Source organism: Pipra filicauda, unplaced genomic scaffold (genome assembly GCF_003945595.2).
Source record: "Pipra filicauda isolate LSUMZ 115617 unplaced genomic scaffold, ASM394559v2 scaffold117_size3949168_pilon, whole genome shotgun sequence".
NCBI lineage: Eukaryota > Metazoa > Chordata > Aves > Passeriformes > Pipridae > Pipra > Pipra filicauda.
In genome coordinates this window covers 1963260-1979071 of record NW_024103629.1, presented here as the reverse complement: position 1 = coordinate 1979071, position 15812 = coordinate 1963260, and the positions used below count along the sequence as shown (strand labels likewise).

General features: G+C 36.9%; 1 protein-coding gene across 1 annotated transcript in view; it reads left to right on the top strand.

Annotated features, from left to right (window-relative positions):
- Positions 1-14842, top strand: part of TRPC6 (transient receptor potential cation channel subfamily C member 6) — an 81877-nt gene extending 67035 nt beyond the window's left edge. The window contains exons 9-12 of the mRNA XM_027739073.2: positions 348-551; positions 7245-7328; positions 9743-9818; positions 11723-14842. Of these exons, the coding sequence (XP_027594874.1) occupies positions 348-551; positions 7245-7328; positions 9743-9818; positions 11723-11874 (516 nt within the window). The 3' untranslated portion in view covers positions 11875-14842. The remainder of the gene's footprint in view (positions 1-347; positions 552-7244; positions 7329-9742; positions 9819-11722) is intronic.
- The last annotated feature ends 970 nt before the right edge of the window (positions 14843-15812 follow it).

The following is a 15812-nucleotide window of genomic DNA, read 5'->3' as shown; positions in this document are numbered from 1 at the left end:
ATCTTTTTTAACTTCATGTTTAAAGTAATAGAGTAATAGTGTCTGTAGACTATTAGCAGGGTCTGTCGTTGTAATCATATATTGCAGACTATTAGCACTGACCCTGGAGTAAGCAATGTTTAAATTAAATCCATTCTGTTCTTCTGTAATTGCATTATTTTAAATGGATTAATAAGAACAATTCCATTCACTGAAATTTGGTTTTCATGGATCATAAGCAAGTTCTTGATGTGTTTGAGATTAACTTCAGCCATTACATTCAAAACACATACAAAGTTTAGCTAGAGCATCTTTAATAGTCAAAGTGGTATTAACAGTGTATTAACAGCTGTGTTTCCATTTTACAGGATGATGCTGATGTAGAATGGAAATTTGCAAGGGCTAAACTTTGGTTTTCTTACTTTGAAGAAGGGAGAACCCTTCCAGTACCCTTCAACTTAGTGCCAAGCCCAAAATCTTTGCTGTATCTCCTAATCAGAATCAAAAAATGTATTTCTAAACCATTTCTGTGCCAAAAGAAAAACTTTCAGGAAGATGCGGAGATGAACAAGGTAATTTTGTCATGTATATATTAACTTCTAATTTTAAAACATAAAAATAATTTTAACTTAATTTTTGTTGTTGCCCTGTTTTATTCATGAATTTCCCAATATACTTCATCCATACTAAAGTCAGTCACTAACGTGGGTACAAGAATATTCTAGAATACAGAGTTAAAACCCTTGCTAAAGTCAGGTCAGAAGACATCTCCAGCTCTCCCTTTATCTGCAAGTCGTTTTATCTCAGAATGCTGTCTAGATGGTCAGACAGATTTTACTTTTCATAAATTCACACCTACTTTTCCCAGTCACCATCTGTCCTTTTACATGCTCCAAGAGGATTTGTTATCCATTCCAATTTTTTGCCAGTGACTGAAGGGAGGTTGAGTGCCCATGTTTGCTCAGATCATAATTTTGACCTTTTTTGAAGATGGGTTTGACATTTGTCTTTCTTCAGCCTTCTGGGATCTCTCCCAATATCCATGTTTTTTCAGAGATGATTCCGTATTTGCAAGGGGTTCATCTGCTCTCTCAGCACCTGTGGATGCAGCCTTTTGGGTCCAAGGGACTTGCCTGGGTCAAGTTCTCTCAAGTAAGCCCTGTCCTGTTGAATCCCTTCACTGAGCACAGAGGCCTGAGAGACTGTTGCTGAAACCTGAGGCAAAGAAGGCATCAATTCCCTCAATCTTACCGTCATCCACTGTCACTTAAATCCGTTTTCCCACTAAACAACAGGCCCACATTTCCTTGTTCTCCTTGTTATTGTAGCAGTAGAAGTTCTTCTTATTGCCCTTCCAAATGTCAGTTTAAGACAAGTTTTGTCTTTCCTAACACCACGCTCACATGCCTGGACAGTTTCTAAATTCCTCTTGATAGCCTGTCTCTGCTTCCACTAAAAATGCAGCCTACCTTTATCATAAAGCATTTTTTATCTGTTTTATTTACACAAGTGCAGTAAAAAGAGCTTGAGTCGATTCACTGGGCTTGCTTAGGGAGGTTGTAGTCAGTGTATTTTTCCTGCACTGTCTTGGCATAAACCAAAGTAATTGCTTTAGGAGAATATGGAATGTTAGGTGATATTGGAAATTTAAAGACTAGCACTATTCTAGCACTATTGTAACATGTTAGGGAAAAAGAGCTGTGTAAGACAGCTGATCAGATGTAGCAAGTGGAAGGGTGAGCATACAAAGAAAAAGAAGGTAGCAGAAACAAAATTGTCTTCTATGGAAATTTAAATGTGGAAGAATCTTTGTTAAAATGTGTGGTAGTCTGAGCAGATGCCTGTTCAAGGTTACGAGTTCTTGAGTCTGTAGTCAAGAATCATTAGCCATTAGACTAGAGAACAGTAAAGAATTTATGTGTGTCTGTCAGTTCTCTGTCACCAGTGTGACAAGCATGTTTTCCAACACAGAGTTGAAGAGTAGAAGAGAAAAACTGGTTGCAATCCTAGATGGAAAAAATGGAGTTTTAGGAAAAATACTGTGCCTCTGACAAGCCTCTGCCTCTGGTTAAGCTTATAATAGTTTATGAAAACAAACGTAGGTATTAAAAACAGTGTTACCAAAGTCAAGATTGTTGTTAACTTCAAATGTCTCATGTGTACTATTGGTAATTTTTCTAGTATTTCACAGATCTCACTTCATTTTACTTGGGAAATTTAATCCTAATGCATTTAAGACCTGACAGAGGTGATACTTCATTTGCTCAGGTTTTTAATGACTGACATTTACAAAACTTGATTTTAAAACCTCTGTGGGTGATAAAGTCATCACTGAAAAATCATACAAATAAGGAGATGCATGTAAACTTAAAATTGAGTGATGGTGAGAAACAACAAATGGTTCTTTTCTAATTCACTTTTGACTTTGAAAATCACATAAGTAAGTTAAATGCTTGTTTTAGTGACTTTTTAGCATGAAATTTATGTTCTTTAAAACAAGTACTATTAAAAATCTCACTTATATACCCTAAGGAAAGACGCTGTATTTTTATCACTCCTTTCGAATCTAGCAATTCAGATTGCTAGAAGGGTGCAAAGTATAATAATTACCAGTTCTAGATAAAACAGTAACAGGTGTATTGGCTTTTACAGCAGTCCCTCTGAAATAGAACTGCAAGGATGTAAACATCGTTTATCAGATTTTTTCCTAGCCCTGAATTAAATTTTAGTCTTCAAATATTAATGCTTTACACTTGCTGCAGATTTTAGTGCAACTAATCCTAAATGAAATGTGCTTACTCCCCAGCCAAAGCAGCTATAAAACTGCAAATCAAATAAAAAAAAAAGCTTTTATGTTGAAAAACATAAAGCATCTGAGTTATATTTATTCATTCACCAGCTTTTGCAGCATGGTGACTGCTATTGCCAGATGATTACATTTTTACTTACTTTTTGGACCACTGTATGCTGTGGAGATGACTTTATCTGAATCTGAGATACTGCCATCCTGTGCACTTCTAAAAAGTAACTAAAATGCTTTTGTGTTACTTTTTGACCCACTATTGATAATTTGTTGTTGTTGAGGCCAGTTTATGGCATCTTTTCTAAGGCATTCTCAGGCTTTTGGATTTTGACTTGGGACTCATTCAGTGCTGAGTGTGTTGGTGCTGCTGCGACTGCTCAGCAAGGAGCTACTACAAATGCAATGAGCTGTGCAAAGATAAGAAAAGATTTGACAAGACCAGACCCAAGACCCTAGACTTAATGGCTGTGTTTGTGCTAGTGAAATGTGAGGCGTAGCTTATCTGGGCATTGAGGCCAATTCAGGAATGGCTTGCCCCTATTTAAGTAGTTTTCCTTGCAAAGGGTTGCTGCATGCTCTTGTCTTCAGACGATTCCTGTTGCCAAACCATGCCTAGGAAGGTAGAAAGTTGTTCTGAGGCAAGTCCTACCTGGGAGGAGAGTAAAAGTTTATTGATAGAAGACATTGCATTGCAGGGCCCAATAATGTTAACACACACTCGAGTTTACTGATTCAGATCCAGCCTGTGGGTCTTTCAGCTGCGCAGCCAGCATCTTCTCAGTGCAAAAGTGCCAGCAGCTTCAGGGTGAGCATGAAGACAGGAATTAGAATGGGAAGGGGGGAAATTCTACTCCTAGAGCCAACTCTGCCTTGATTATTGTTGGCAGAAAACAAAGCCAGATGCTGTCAGTGCTAAACAGCAAGTAATTTACATAGCTGTGTTCAAAGTGTACCACACTAGAAATTAATTTCTTGAGACATATCTGCGTATAATACTAAAAACTGTGAAGATGTTTTCTTTCAGGTTGTTGATTAAAACTTGTAGATTTCTTGTTTCAGGCTAGAATTGGAGTTTTAAACATAAAGTGAACAAGAAACTCAAACCAAAAAAGCAGAGAAATAAATGAAGAAAAAGGGAAGTTTTAAAGAAACGTACTTTGATTTTTATTCTAAATTTTAAAATTGCCTTCCAATTGAGAACGTTTATTGTTTAAGAGTCACAGAAATTATTCATCTTCCTGAGCTAAAAAATGGTAGTTGCAGATGATGTATTTAAACCTTGTTCTTGAAACATGGCCCTTCAGAAAAAAAATAAGGGACAACTATTTATTGAAACTGCTTTAAACCTCCATTCAAATAAGAAAAATATGTCAACTTTTACTCTACTAGTGCAAAACAATGTTTCTGAAATGTTCATGGGTGGACTTTGGTTATGGGAGCACAAACTGAGTGGTTTGCTCTGAACCCTCCCTTCTGGTCCAAGCATTTTTGCATTCCAAATCATCACCTGCTTCTGAAAATTGGGATTTAAGACATTAACAGAGTGGTAAACAAAACAGCTACAATAATTACATTACTATTCCGATTGCATTCAATTTTAAGTAATACTAGAGAATAATAAAATGAGAAGAAAGTTTAAAGACAAAGATGTTTTCTAAGAGGAATGATACACATGTACTGCATAGAATCATAGAATTATAGAATCATAGAATCAACTGGCTTGGAAGGGACCTCTGAGATCATAAAGTACTCTTGGAGAAGAGTTATTTTTGGGGGTTTGTATAATTGTTTTACTTAATTTACATTATTTCCCCTCTGATCACTCATGTTCAAAAAATGTTAACTTGAAAATATGAATTCTAGTTCAGTTATCAGTATGACAAGCTGAATGTACTCTAGTAGTAATTTTGGGGAAAGAAAAAAGCCATAGGCGTGAAAATTAAAGAGAATTTAAAATGTTATTTGACGTTATGATGAAATCTTGGCAATCTCTGCCACCAAGTGGTCATTCGGCAACACACAGTAGATATTCTGTCCTGTTAGTGTTGCATATAAAGAGTTTTAACGAAGTTACACACTTATTATTTACCTGCCAATTTTAAGGTGCACTTTCTAGCTAAGTACATTATTCTGTCCAAACAGAGTGCTGAAGGGTAAAAGTTCAGATAAATTTGTTATAATGTACCTGATTTTACAAAGTTGCGGTCTCAACCGACTTTGCCACATAATACCAGTTTTGCTATTTCAAGTGAAAATCAAGTTGTAGTTAAGCATTTGATTAACTTTTAAAGTGAACCAGTGTAATATAAATTTGAAACTGGTAACCAGCATGACAGATTACTTTTAAAATATATAATAAAATACATAGTAAATACAAAAAATTATAAAAAATAAATGAATCTGTAGATTATACATAAACTGGTAAATAACAGGATCATGAATGATATCACAGCTGCAAAGTCAGAGATCCAGGAGTGTTGGGACACCAGCCACACATCTGTAGCCCAAGCTCATGGCCTAGGGCAGCTTTACCCAAGGAAACTTCCCTCTGCTACAGCAAAGCAAGCATGCTTTTCCTCTTACTCTACTATATTATTTCCAAAAATGGTGCATGAGAAGTCCAGGGGATGAAATAGCAGGAAGATTGTTTTTCTCTTTTAACCTAGTAGTAAATGTGAGGCCCAAGACAGTATTAATAGTTCTAAGATCCTGAAAGACATAGTGATTAAAGACTTGTGTAAACTCACTAGCCATTCCTTTTTATCACAAATCAGATACCTAGTTTAAGTATCAACGTTTAGATAAACTTATGTTTTCTAATATATATTCAAAACATTTAAAGTAACTTTATTCAAGCAAGAAAAAGAAAAAATAACTTGCCTTTTTTATACATATTCTATTTAATTTCCATCCAAATGTAGATTAATATGTAAGAGACAAATATTAATTATTTTATATTTATACTATTATATATCTTCTATCATTATTTTCCTTAGTCAAATAAACATAGTCTGAATAGAGAGATAGTGTTTTTTACAAGAATGTGCATACAATTTGTGAATCTTTCCAAAGAAACAATCCAAGTTCATTGTAAACTTTATATTAATTGCAAATAAATGTGTTTTACCAAAAGGTATGAACTTTTCTTCAGGAAAAAAATATCAAAATACAAACCTGATATAGTGGAAGGTGTCCCTGCCCATGGCAGAGGGGCTGGACTACAGGGTCTTTGAATATCTATTCCAAAACAAACATTCCTTGATTCTATGAAATGCTAAACAAAATCTAAAAGTATTTAAATTATTCTCAGTGTACAGCTGCATAAGCTATTCCTTGCTTTCCTCCATAATGAATTATATTCCAGCATATCCCACATAGTACTTAACAGGCTTCAAAATGCTCCAGTTTGCTTATCTGTAGATGCTCTATGTGTTAAGACACAACATAGAGAATTTCACTGGAAGTACAACAAAATCCCACAGGATCTGAGACACTGCAATGATTGTCTGGTCCTTTAAAACCGTAAACATTTTATTGGACCATGTAAAATTTCAGACTTTCTCAGTCCCACTTATTCCTCATCGAGATCAATCATTATTTATATTTCACAATCTTTATATTTCTAGCACTACTTGTTGAACTGGCCCTGTTATTTATGTAAAGTAATAATATTTGTTTTGACAGTTGCTGTTCACTCTTACTGCAGCCCGGTCATTCAACTTGAGTCTCAGTTCACCATTTTGTGATTCTTTAGTCCTTCTCAAAGATGTAAATCAATAATGAAGCCTACAAATTGCATCCTCCATGTTTTATCGGACATTTATGCCCTTTCAGCACGTGTAGTAAAGAAGGTGCAACTCAAAAATGTCAGCTGATAATCTTGTTGTCCCTGGCATGAACTGCACAAGCAATTACATTCAGACAGTGAGGGGAGAAGCAAACTCCTTGTGTATTTTGTGGTAGTGGAGGTCACATTAATTACAGGCAAATGTTATGAAAAAAAAAGGAAAGGGATAATGCTGCCACCCCTCTTTCCTTGGCTTCTCACACACCTGCCCTGATCTTCCCTCATCGGTTGCCTGCAAGGCTGTGCCACACCAGTACTGCCTTCCTCCTGATGTGGATTCCCCCTCCTGTGCATCAGAGGAGCAGGAGAAAGACCAGAGTGACGTAGCCACTTTATTATGGTCCCTTGGACATGTTAGGAGCAGGTGAGAGGCAGAGTAAATAGAGAAAACCTACCAGTTCTCACTTTACTACAGCACAGTCTGAAAGTGTTTTTTTCACTCTTGTAATGAAATTCTGTACATGTATGAGGACTTTACCACAATAAATTAACATTTCCCAGTTGAACTTAACAGTTAGTGTTCTGTCACATGATGTATGTATGCACGATATATACATGATATATCTGTATTTTTCTTTTATTTATTTTGAATTATAAATAATCTTTCCATTTCAGCTTGGTCAAAGGAAGCAGTCAAGTATAAGAAGCTCAGATGAAATTCACTTAAACAGTTTAAACAATCCTCCAAGACAATACCAGGTAAAAACCAGTTTATTTTTGAACAAAATCAAGACGTAGTAGAACTGGCAGAGTGATGTCTTGAGGACAGTTTTGAATTTATGCTAAACAACATGAGTCAGGAATAAATTCACAGGCCTTGTATATATCCGAAATAAATGTAGTGATTTAGGTATTTGCAGTACAATCTGGGTGTGTTTTTCTCTCCTCTTTGTTTCTTAAATGCTACCCTTATAGTGTAATATTTTAAAGCGCTCGAGAAATGTTTTTAATTTTAGGGATAGGATGAGTCTTCAACTGTACAATGGGAACTGAGAAAACCAAAAAAAACCTCAAAAACTTCCCATTCCATCTGCTGAAGCAGCTCAGATTATTGTTCCACACCTCTGTATACGAATACTACAAGCACTGCAAATATCTGTCAGCCTTTATGCTGTCAATACAGTCTATTTTTTCTTTGCCTCCTAAACAACTGCAGTGAGCCTTTGCACAGTTAAGTATAAAGAGACCCAGCACAGTCCACCAAAGGGCCAGCTATTCTGATCCAGAGACTGCTACTTTCCTTCCTGAAATACTATACAGCAGGTGGAAAGGAAGAAGCAAGAGCTGCCGGTAAATAGAACACAACAATCTGAATGAAAAGGGTATAGAAAACAAGTATACCTTATTGACGATAAGACAGAAAAAAAGCTCTTCCCCCTGGGCAGGCTAGGTCTGCTCCATTCTTATGTTATACAGTGTCTGCACAAGTCTGTTCCAAAAACTGTCTCACTTTTTCACAGCCAGTTTCATCAGGACGCAATGATAGATATTAAGATTAAAATTTTACCCCATAAACATGAGGATGTGTGGCTTTGTATTTGAAACGTTCTTGGATTACTAGAATAAACAGTACAGCTGCTGACCCTGCAAGTGGTGGTCTGGAACCACTAATCTGGGATGACTCACCACACAACCAGCTCTGGCTGGTTTTTTTACTGTGCAGACAAAAGCGGATACATAAATCTGTGTACATTTTATATCTTATGGTGAAAAACAAAAAGTATTTTGTTGTGATGGACTACATCATATGAAAATATTAAACCCAAAGACAGAAATACAGCTCCTAAAAGACGTTTGGATACCTCATTCTTTTTCGAGTCATTTGAACTAATGGGAGAATCAGGGGCAGAATTCTTTTTTCCTGGAAGGGTAAAATTTACAATAAATTTGCTGGCCTAGCTTCCCCTTATTATTAGGAGAGAAGTTAGTCATTCCCATGGTGTGATCTATTCAATCAGTTTTAGTTGTCTGAGATAAACTGTGCTCTCAGGTTTGCTCTCTTTATCCATAGAAGGAATTAAAGGTGACAAATATGTGTATTTGCATGAGAAAGTACTTGGTTAGATGAGTCCCAGCTGAGACACTTAAATGACTCTTAGAATTGTGGGTCCCGTTTTTCTCTAAGCCCAACATTGGGAAAACATAACTTACTAAATATAATATCAAAATAGTTTAAAATAAACTGATGACAAAAGGGTTTAGCAATTAGCACTGCTAAACAGGGTCATTGTCACCTTGTGGTAGCAGTAAAGGTCAGATAGTGTCACCTATGTGGAGATCAAAGCTGCAACTCTATTGATCATTCTTATAGACTCCAGTTAAGTAAGTTAAGCTTCGTGAATTCTGACATTTGTAAAATGCGTTTAGTTTTCTATTTTTCAACTACATGTATGTGCAGAATCATAAAGTTTAAATATCTACTATAGATGAAAGCAGAGATTTTTACATTCTGTTTCTTTAACCTGTTGAGTCCTACACTGAAATGTCTGAATGCAACAGAAGGTAACAGAGCTGTTGTAATTTAACACCAACTGTCAACTAAGTACTGCACAGTTGCTCACTCACTCTGTCCATACCACCCCCGGAACCCCGTGGGATGAGAAGGAGAACTGTAAAAGGTAAAACTTGAGGGTTGAGATAAGAAAACTTTATTAATTTAAATAAAGTAAAATATAATAATAATAATAGTAGTAGTAGTAGTAATGAAAAGGAGAGACAGAGAGAGAGAGAGCGCAGTGATTGGCCATTTAAGGCCAACTCTCCCCAGTTTGTATACTGAGCATAACATTCTGTGGTATGGAATATCCCTTTGGCCTGTTTGAGTCAGCTATCCTGGCCATACTCCCTTCCTGCTTCTTGTGCACCTCCTTACTGGCAGAGCATGAGACACTTAAAAGTCCTTGACTTAGGGTAAGCACTGTTCAGCAACAACTAAAACACCAGTGAGTTATCAGTTTTATTCTCATAATAAAACCAAAAGTCACACTGTACCAACTAGTAAGAAGAAAATGAACTCTGTCCCAGCTGAAAGCAGGACAAGAGCTCATATTTTGAAATGTCATAAAAATACTAGTCCAACAAAGAAAACTTTTTTCTTTCTTTCTTCTCTTTAGAAAATAATGAAACGTCTCATTAAAAGATATGTATTGAAAGCTCAGATAGATAAGGAAAGTGATGAAGTTAATGAAGGTGAGTATGTTGATGAATTGTATGTTTAATCAGAGAATCAAGACAAACTAAAGTAGTTACATATGCCACTTGAAAAAAATGTTTCCAAAATACTTAATTCACTTGACATGTTTACAAGTGCTAGATATAAAATTACCATGAAATTGAAGTTAAAGAAGAGATGGGATTCCTATCTCTTGTCTCCCATCAGAAAACATCAGTGATCTGACAAGTTGTCAAGTGTTGCTACTTCTAGTAATAATAGAAACATAGGATCATTTGGATTGGAAGGGACCTTAAGGATCATCTAGTTCCTTAAGGATCATCTACTTCCAACCCCCTTGCCATGGGCAGGGACACCTTCCAGTAGACCAGGTCACTTAAAACCCCATCCAACCTGACCTTGATCACTTACAGGGATGGGACATCTGCAGCTTCTCTGGGCAACCTGTTCCAGTGCCTCACCACCCTCACAGGAAAGAATTCCTTCATAATATTCAATCTAAACCTACCCTCTTTCAGTTTGAAACCGTTCCCTCTCATGCTGACATTGCATGCCCTTGTAAAACATCCCTCTCCAGCTTTCTTGTAGACTCCCTTTGGACTTGGGAAGGCTGCTGTGATGCTCAAGGCATTTCCCATAGTGAGACTGCATTTAATGCAGCAGTTGATTTGAGGCATTCCCATATGAATTTTCATTTGTGTTGGGATGTGTTTTTATTGTGAATTCATATATGGGGATGCATATACTTCAGCTCTTTTTGTGTGTGATTTATTAGCTGGAAACATTTAGTAAATGCACTTCACAGGGATGTTCTTGTCTGTTTGCACCCCTCTGATGCTAGAAAGATACTTAGTGCAGTAGGAAAAGGAGAGGACTACTCTCTTTTGGACAATGAGAAGCTTTGTTGCTGACCAAGACTACTCAGGCAACACCAATCTGCATGATCTGCAGAAAAGGACCTGGGGGTGTTGGTCAACAGGGGTTGAACATGAACCAGCAGTGTGCCCAGGTGGCCAAGAAGGCCAGTGGCATCCTGGCCTGTATCAGCAATAGTGTGGCCAGCAGGACCAGGGCAGTGATTGTCCCCCTGTACTCAGCACTGGTGAGGCCGCACCTTGAATCCTGTGTTCAGTTTTGGACCTCCCACTACAAGAAAGACATTGAGGTGCTGGAACATGGAACATGTCCAAAAAAGGGCAATGGAGCTGGTGAAGGGTTTGGAGCAGAAATCTAATGGGGAGCGGCTGAGGGAACTGAGGATTTTAATCTGGAGAAAAGGAGGCTCAAAGGTAGACCTTATCACCCGCTATAACTACCTGAAAGAAGGACGTAGAGAGGTGGTGGTTGGACTCTTTTCCAAAGTAAAAAGTTATAGGACAAGAGCAAATAGTGTCAGGGAGACATTTAGATTGGACATTAGGAAAAATGTCTTTACAGAAAGGGTTGTGAAGTATTCAAACAGGATGTCCAGGAAAGTGGTTGAGTCACCATCCCTGGAATTATTTGAAAGACATGTAGACATGGTGATTAGGGGCAAGGTTTAGGGGTGGACTTGGCAGTGTTTGGCTAATGATTGGACTTGGTGATCTTAGAGGTCTTTTCCAACCTACATGATTCTGTGATTCTGTGATTCAGTGATGTCTCTTGCAGCAGAACAGCAGCTTCCATATAAGAGATGATATGATCTCTTTTGTGAACTGATGTGACCTCTCACACTTTTGCCTTCAGATTTGTTTGATTCCTGAACTGCATCTTCATATTCCTGTCTGTAAGCCACCATTCACCAACAGGCAACAGAGCATCTGCTTTTTCTGTTTCAACAAAGAAATACAGAGAAAACCTGTGATAATTGTGAGATATTTGGATATGGTGTTTTTTTCTTTTGTTTCTTAACGGTATGATCTTCTAACATCTGTTACAGGTGAACTGAAGGAAATTAAACAGGACATCTCAAGTCTCCGGTATGAACTCCTTGAGGAAAAATCTCAAAATTCTGAAGATCTGGCAGAACTTATAAGGAAACTTGGGGAAAAACTGTCAATTGACTCTAAGGAAGAAGAAAGCAAGAGATAACCAAAATGTTTAAGAGATGCAACAGAATGTTAACAATTCACTTAAAGCCATATTTCTGTTTTTCTCAAGTCTAGCTCACGTTTATACAGAAGATTCAGAAATTAAATCATTCCAATTCTTCATTGAAAAAACACAGTGACAAATCCTATGGGTCTACAGTAGGGAGGAGATGCCACTTCTGTAAAGATATTTATTCTTTACTTGCTGAAAAAGAGTTAATTTGAGATAATTTAAATACTCAATTTAGAATACTCTTTTAGAATTCCAGTGGAATCTTGATATCTTGATAAGGCCAGTCATGACAGATTAAAAGCATAGATCTAAAATTTTCCTACATTACTGTTTCTGTTTATTTTTTGCAAATTTCCTTTTGTAAAGATTCTTACATATATTTTAGTGAAGCAAAAGAGAAAATTTCCACACTTTTACATATATATATATATACATATATATATATATAAAGCTATTTAATTTTTCCAGCATTCCCGGGTGGGGGGAGGAGGTTGGGTTCTTAAAAATAATTGAGGAATGTTTCCATGCAGAGGTAAATTATCAAGATACGTATAGCACTGTATTATACTTCTCCCAACTTATCCCTGTCGCTGCTGGACTGGACTATCCTGAAAGATCCCTAGGTTCCAATGGGAGTCAGTGCATTTATAAATAAGTATTTTTCACCAAGTTTATTGAAAAGCTATTGCTGAGACCAGAAGAAAAATTTTTTTAATCCATAATATTTAGTTATTGATGTTCTAATCTCTTTCAAAATTCCCAGGCTCTTCAGTTTTTATGTCTTGAGCTGAACCTCCCAAACTGCAGGGTAGGGGGTTGAATGTAACAATTTTATTTAAGGTAGAAGATACTAAAATGTTAGGTGAAAACCCTCTCTGAATTCTGGCGGTAGCATGCATGGGGGACCATGTTTCCCCATAGTTAAACCTGTTTAAATCATAACATTTTCTTCGGATCTCTCCATAACAAACAAAAGCATCTTGTTTCAAAAGTTCATGAAATCTCATCTTCTTTGCATCCCTCGTCCTTTTTTCCACTGGAGAAAGCTCAGTTCTTGTGCCGTGTTCTTTAGGGCTCCAAAGAAGAATCTCCATGCCATCAGCAGAGGCCTTTAGTGCTTTCATCCTGCCGACTGCAATACTTCTATGTCTCTTTCTGTTAAACCGGAGATGAGGTGTCTGTCTCTGGCTGTTTGTTGTGTCACTAATATGTCCATGCAGGATAGTCAGCTAGCTTCTGTCTCTCCAGGTAGATACAGCATAAATTCCAGATAATCTTTTCCTCAGTTAATACAGTAATTTGTATTTCCCACTGATTCTGTGACTGTTATAAACATATATTATATTGGGCATCTCTCTTCTCTTTAAGCTTGGTTGCGATTAGTGAAAGGGTTGTGAAAAATTGTAACAGAGACATCAAGGTGTAAGAATGCACCTGTAAAAGACTTGTATGTTTAAGAAACAAGGATGGAAATATCAGTAATTGCTTTAAAATTAGCTTTGTGAAATTTATTTATTACGGAATGTATCAGAATGTTTCTGCCTCTCCCTTTTAGGCTGATGTTATTTTTTAATGAGTTTAGATTAGTTTCCATCTGAATTTACCGATAGTCCTTTTTAAAAAAATTTCTGGTGGAATCACTGTGTATTTTCAGGGAAAAAAACCAACACGTGTATTAGAATGGGTTTTGAAATCATATGGAGACAGGTGGAGGCAAGGGTCTGAAGTCAGCCTGTCCTGAGGTTGTTTGTCACGGTGTGGGGGAACTGCTTGGCACGTTAGTTTAGCCACCACTGGAGCATGTGGGACAATCTGTGTCCTTGGGCTCCAGGCGTAATGAACTCAGGGTTTATAAACTCCCAAGGCTTCTTCCTCTGAGGGAGAAGAAAAAAAGTGAGGTTTTCAAAGATAGTAGAGCATGGACATTTGGTGTGACCTCAGACTGGAAGGCAATGTGACCATAATTTCACTGCCTTTTGGCTCCTGGACGGTTCCTGGCCATCTCCCTAGGGCAGGACTGGCCACTGATTTTGAGTTCCCACTTGAGTATTTCGGGCCTGGTTTTCTGAAGCAGTGAACAGTTAGTTCAGCACCATTGAATGACTGTGTTAGAGGCCATGCTGCTCAAAGCATATCTTCCACCTGTGACAAGCTCCTCAGAAAATCTGTTGGTCAGAATTTGAGGTAACAGGGACAGTCAACATCTGCTTTTGGTAATCAGAAGTCTTTAGTTTTTGGTCATTGTAATGTGCAGTTTGGACCTGCTCTAGTGCTAGGTGATGGTAAACCTTCACTCTCCATAAACTCACTGAAAAGAAGTACATGAACACAGTTTAAGATCCAGGCTCTTCTAAAGATTTTTATTACAGAGATAAAATGTACACTGTGAATTTGTTTAAGTCCAAAATTTGGCTTACCTTAAAACAATCAGATCGTAATGTATATATTGTATTTCATTAAGAAAATACATATGGATTTTTTATTTCAATGAAGATATTTTATATATAGTTATTACTCATGGAACAGTTTGTTAAATATATTTGAAGAGGTCTATTACCAAATGTAGTGTGACAAGCAATGTAGTATTCAAAATGAGCACAATACCAAATATATTATTCTGTTTAAAAAAAAAATTAAATGTATCAGACTCAAAATATCTTTGTGATGCATTGTATGAATATGTTGGTATTTCACTGGGAACCATTGGATGCTCTTGCTTGGAAGACTAATGTGATAAATACTTTCATTTGCAGCAACACTAATACAAAAAAAAGTTTCAAAGAAGGTACAAGGGTCTTTTCATACTTGATTAGATTCAAGGCCAAGTATTTTGTCTGCTGTGACTAACTGTGACTCATGCCAGATGTTTCAGAACATCTGCAGTAGGTAACAGATAATTTTCATCTTATATAGTTCTTCTTTTGGTTTCTAATAAAAAAGATTGATATAACTTTGATGAGGAAGTATTTCCAGATTTATTCGTGAATTATTTAGATAACAAGACAGTCTTGCTACCTATTGTTTCTTGAAATTTTTTGAGCTCAGCAATTCAGTTTCTGTAGCAGCAGCTTCCACATCTAAACCAGACCTGCTATGAAGAAGTATTGCCTTTATATATTTTTTCCCCTGAGTATTTCTTAAGTTTGAATTATGAGATACAGTGAGTAGAATCTGTTATCTCTTAGACATTCTCCTTTCTGTTCCTCCAAATGTATTTCACTAAAAGATATAAAAGGGCTTAAGAAGTTCTGAAGAGAAGAGAATACAGTAAGAAAATCCACAAATAAGCAAATCTTTGTTCAATATTTTCTCACACTTTTCTGGATGAAACAGAGTCATGTCTAAATATTGGGAAAAAGCTTTATACATTCAGGAGAACCACAAATTTTATTAGAAAGCAATATTGCAATGCAAGCTTAAGGTACTCAAGGTTTATGGTGAGGTCATGAATAAGAGCTGCAGGATTTCACATGAAAATTCAGGTATGACAGGTAAAAATCTGCTGTATTTCACCCTATCTTAGAGCACTTACAGGCCAAGCCAATGAATCCTACTGGTTTTAGAAGTGGGATCTACAGGTTCATCTGATTTTAGACACCAGCCATGAAGACTTCTGCCTCTGAACTTGTCTAGAATTTCTTTGTATTCAGTGGATAGAAGTGGTCAAAGGCATGATTTTGTGTCATCTTAAGGTAGACAAGTATCCCAGGTGAGTCACATTGTAGAAGTGATCATTTTTCTCCTGTTACTCTGAAGAAGCCACTGTGACTGTTTATATTGTAGCAATGTTTATATTGAAGTGTGAGAAGTCCCAGCTTGACAGAAACGAGCACTGCAGCACACTGCAGGGCCATGAACAAATGCTCATCTGCTTGTAAGTGCTTGAACTGATGAAGACACTCATTGAGAGGGGCAGGATCTAACTT